Source organism: Cucurbita maxima, unplaced genomic scaffold (assembly GCF_002738345.1).
Source record: "Cucurbita maxima cultivar Rimu unplaced genomic scaffold, Cmax_1.0 Cma_Scf00033, whole genome shotgun sequence".
Classification (NCBI taxonomy): domain Eukaryota; kingdom Viridiplantae; phylum Streptophyta; class Magnoliopsida; order Cucurbitales; family Cucurbitaceae; genus Cucurbita; species Cucurbita maxima.
In genome coordinates this window covers 1,937,719-1,942,718 of record NW_019272049.1, presented here as the reverse complement: position 1 = coordinate 1,942,718, position 5,000 = coordinate 1,937,719, and the positions used below count along the sequence as shown (strand labels likewise).

The window sequence follows — 5,000 nt, the reverse complement described above, 5'->3', positions numbered from 1 at the left end:
TAAAGCCTTCGCCTAAAAAATCCCCAAAATGCGAATTCCCAATTCCAAATTCAAATCCGCCATTGAAGAAGACCTTAGAAGACGAGGCTAAATGGGTCTCACTCTCGCCGGAAAATCCAAATCCACTTCCGGCGAGAATTGGGGAATGGGTCTTCTTCTTGTCTTCTTCTCCGACGACTCCCCTTCCGCCATTGCCGACCAGAACAAGCTTTTTCCGTCTTCTTCTTCTTCATCTCGTCGGAGTAATTACAATCTTCTCACTAAAGCTCAGTCCACCATTTCCGTCTGTGCTCTGCTCGTTTTTCTTTCTCTTCTTCTTTTCACTCTCTCCACCTTCGACCCCGCCATTAAAATGAACCTCACTCCCCCCCGGCGCCTCCTCTCACAGAAACCGTCGCCGATTGAAGTCCGTTCGTTGGAAAATCAGTGGATTCCGTTTCGCAAAATGTGGAAGCCGAAACCGGCGACGGTGGTTACGTCGACAGCGGCGCTGCAACGAATGGGGACTTTGCATATGCGAGGTACTCGGGCTATGGCGGACTTGACGGTGGTCCACGTGTCGGAAGACATCGGAGAAGAAGACCTCCGCCTCTTTCTTCGACTGTTTCATCGCTCCGGTGTCACCGCGAAATCCGATTCCGTTTTCGTCTTCCCCTCGCCGGCGTTCTCGTTGAGATTCCGTCCGATTATTCAAGAGGAAAACGAATCGTTTCTGAAACTCCTTCGCCGGTACCGGAATTTGAACGGAACGACCAGCCGGGCCGCGGCGGCGGCGGGATTTGATGTAACCAGGTTTATTAAAACCAAAGAGAAGAAGGAACCGGACGAGCCGATTTGGGGGAAGAAAATGAAACGACTCGGCAACGATTCGGACGAGTTGACTCGGATGAGTTACGGGTCGGTAGTGAGTTTCGACGCGGCGGAAATGGATTCAGAGAATTCACTTTCTGGCTTCTCCGATCACATTCCGATGAGTCTGCGACGGTGGGCGTGTTACCCGATGCTCCTCGGCCGAATCCGCCGGAATTTCAAGCACGTAATGCTCGTGGACGCCAAAAACTCGCTTCTACTCGGCGATCCACTCGGCCGATTCAGAAACAAAGCAACCGAGTCAGTGATTCTCTTCCCGAACAAGCACAGCAAAAAGAACTCGGAAAAATCAAACTCGCACCATCAGGTAAATCCGGCCGTCGTGATCGGCGGTGCACGCGGTGTCCGCCGACTATCAAACGCGGTGGTGATCGAAATCGCCAGAATTCTGATGCAGCACAAGAAGAGTAACTCGGTGTCCGACTCAGGAGTAGTAAGTCACCTCGTTAACAGTGAGTTTTCATTAAAGAACGTGAAGGTGATTATGGCTGCCGAGTCTATCCCAGAAGCGAGTTCACTCGCCAGAGTTGAATTCGGCTCCGTCGGATCATCGTCGGCACCGGAGAAGATGATGTTCCTGAGGGGCAATACTGATAATTTGGGTGAAATTAATTCTGTTATTCGGAAGAAAATATGTTCGTCGGAAATTGATTCTTCTGTCTATACGGATTGTTAGCAAATCCAATTAGTGATCTATAAACTGTTCTTCATTTTTCTTTTTTTTTTTAAAATACATAATTTTTTGTTCTCCTGTATATACTTTACATCTGGTAATAAAGATTCTAACGTTGTTTGATTATGTTTTTTTTTAGGATTGTTGTTTGATCTATAAACTGGTAATTTCCATTATTATCATAATCATTAATAGACAAATCGTAAATTAAATGTATTAATGTTATTTTTAAATACATGTAATTAAATTAAAATTTGCTTATATTTATAAAATAAATAAAAAATTGAAAAAGAGAGAGAGAAAGTGATTTTTTTTTTTGTTTCACGGAGGGACTGTGAGGTAAGGACGCGTGAAAGAACGGTTAAACGCATTGATGAAACCCATGTGATTGCTTCTCTTTTTCTTTTTTCTTTTTTTTTTCCTTTAAAAATATTTAATATTCAAAATTTATAAGATAAACGGGTCGAGATGAAGGTTATGTAAGATATGTTGGATGATGAAAGTCCCACATCGGTTAATTTAGGGAATGGTCATGGGTTTATAATCTAAGAATACACTCTCCATTGGACTGAGGCTTTTTGGGAAGCCCAAAGCAAAACCATGAGAGCTTATGCTCAAAGTGGACAATATCATACCATTGTGGAGAGTCGTGTTCGTCTAACAAGATAAAATGGGTCGAGATGGAGATTATATTTCTGTCAATGTCTTGCTAAAAACAAAATTTTATTTCCGAGTTACAATAATATATATATTTTTCTAATAAGGATAATGATATTAAATGTAGAAGAGAAAACTAATCTACTGATTTACTAGTTTGTTTACTCAACATAATCTAGTAAAGCAGTAAGACAAGGAACACTTGGGAGAAGGAAGAAAGAAAGCAGGAAGCAGCTAGACGAGAAGAGGAGAGGGAAGAAAGAAGGAGGAGAGAGTATGCTCGCTCGAAGAGGAGAGGTGCCAGACCAAGCAGCGAGACACACAATAACCTCGATTACAGACAGGACAGTTCGAACAAGAAAGAAGGTTAATGAGTCAGTCAGTCAGTAAGTAGAAGTTCGAGCAAGAAAGAAGGTTAATGAGTCAGTCAGTCAGTAAGTAGAGTGAGTAGACAGAGGGAGGGGAACGAGCGAAGCTGCTCGACCGAGAGGAGTTCGGTTCCTGATTCTGTTGCCATGGATCAAGACTCGCGTAATTCTCATTGTACAAATTATAAATCATGGTGACATTTAACCTAACAAATTATGAACTCGCAGACTTTGTTATAATATATTCAAGCAAGTTTTGTTATAATATAAAAATAAATGTGTAAAAAGAGATGGACCATATCATGACGTCATGTACATTAAGTTGTACCATGTTTCAAATCTATAATAATATAGTTGGCAACAACTTTATATTCGCAGACTTTATTAATTACCCTTTTCCAAAAAAAAAATCCAAAAAATAATTTCAATATTATAATATAATCTTTTGCATTTACAAACATATAAAAAGTGATCGAAACGGGTTGAGGGCGGAGACGAAAATATAATCTCCATCTCTGACTCACATTTATTGTATAGAGATCGAGACTATGACACGTGCATAGGGTAGATTCATATTTAAATTTCTAATCAGACGTTAGGATAGGTTGTTTTAGTTTTAAATTATTTTATATATTTTTTAAATTTCAGTATTTTCTATTTAAACACGAAAGATCATGACTATGTTTTACGATATTTTGAATATTTTTTATATTTATATTATAGAGAGTAGTATGTAAAAATTTAGAGTAATTACAGTCAAATAACTCAATACGTGTGAGTAAAGGCTATTTCAAGTCTGATATGAAATATGCTAAAAAGTGAAAGGCAATGGTCGGGTATATGGGTTGTGAATCACAAATCCACATATTTATTTAACGAGCGAATCTAAGCCACCGACACCAATAAATAAATAAATTAATTAAAAAAAAAAAAACACAAAAGAGACTATTAGTTGGTTGAAAGAAGCTTCTTATAGCCTTGCCCTTACTTGCAACTTGCAATCCTAACAACTCCAAACCATCCCTTTCAAAATATTTTCAAATTTTTAATAATTATATATATATATATATATATATATATATATATATATATATATATATATATATGTGTGTGTGAGATGTAGGTCGTTATTTTAAATAATCAATTTTATTTAATTAGAGATTAATTAGTAATTTAAAGGTGCACTGATTTTTGGATTAAATTTCTTCACGTCAATCGGTCTCATAAAATTTGATATATTTACTTCACTTGTCGAAAATGCTAGATTTTTGGCAAGTGTCGTAAATCTCTTGAACACAACCACCTCCACACGCCTTCATAACCTCCTCTCGCCCCGCAAGAGAGAAAAGAAAGAAAGAAAGAAAGAGAACAAGGGAAGAGGAGGAAAAGAAGACCTCACGGCACGGTCGACTTGTCAAGCTTCGGTAGCGGAGGAAGGAACTAACCTAAACAATGGTTGAAAACGGGAGAAGAAACGACGGAAGACATGTCTAAGAAAAATAAAATCTACCCATAATTTTTTTATTTTTCAAAAATTGGAAAAAAAATTTGTGTTGGTAGCATAATAAATATAATATACTAAGTAGTTAATTTCAAGAAAAATTCATCCTTAATTATATAATTAATACTTAACCATATAATTAATAGTTAATAAATGAGTGCATAAAACAATCTAAAAAAAGAAAAAAAAAAAAACTCTTTTTCCTTTCAAATCATGACAGTTTTTAAATCCTTAAAATTTGTGTGAAATATGTTTTTTTTAAAAAGAATGATTTAATCTTTTTGCAACTCGTTTTTCAATTGTAAAAAAAAAAAAATCACGTTAATTGAAGTGTTACTCGATAACTCGACTAATCTCAAATACCCAACCCAACACCTAAACCCCAGTTGAGCTGGGTTAGTTTTTTTTCTCGATTTGTGTTAAGTTTTTCGAAAATTGATTTGTGAGTTGACTTTTTTTGTCCGATCATTTGTGGGTTGACTTTTTTGGTCAAATCAACTCCATTAACTAAAAAATAAGAATGTTTAAAAAAAAAAAAGATTGTTTAATATTTGTAATTGATGTTAGTGATCGTTGTGACTTGTAAATGTTTGATATTTGAATTTTATCTAGATATAACTGAAACATGCATAGTAGATTTTTAAATAATAATAAAATAAATCGACAACTCAACCCAATAAAAAATAAGAGGATTTATGTAGGGTCGAATTGTGAACTCTATTCAGATTGCTTGAATCACCGACTAACCCTTTTTAACTCAACCCGTGTACTTCTACACTTTAAATATAATAACTTCAATAAAGATTTTATTAAAATAAATAAATAAAATTTTAAAATTAAACACCATTTTAAAACACATGGGTTTCTAAGAGGCCTATCAAGAAAGTCAACAAAATAAATAAATAGACAAAAAAAAAAAAAAAAAAAAAAA

General features: G+C 36.1%; 1 protein-coding gene across 1 annotated transcript; it reads left to right on the top strand.

The window, feature by feature from the left end:
• Nucleotides 1-91: 91 nt before the first annotated feature.
• Nucleotides 92-1,546, top strand: LOC111467140. Its single transcript, XM_023111918.1, has one exon. It carries the CDS (start codon nt 92-94, stop codon nt 1,544-1,546), a length of 1,455 nt encoding a protein of 484 aa, XP_022967686.1.
• Nucleotides 1,547-5,000: the final 3,454 nt, after the last annotated feature.

What these genes read in the sequence shown, in the direction of transcription:
- LOC111467140 (XM_023111918.1), top strand. Translation starts at nt 92, where the DNA reads ATGGGTCTCACTCTCGCCGGAAAATCCAAATCCACTTCCGGCGAGAAT.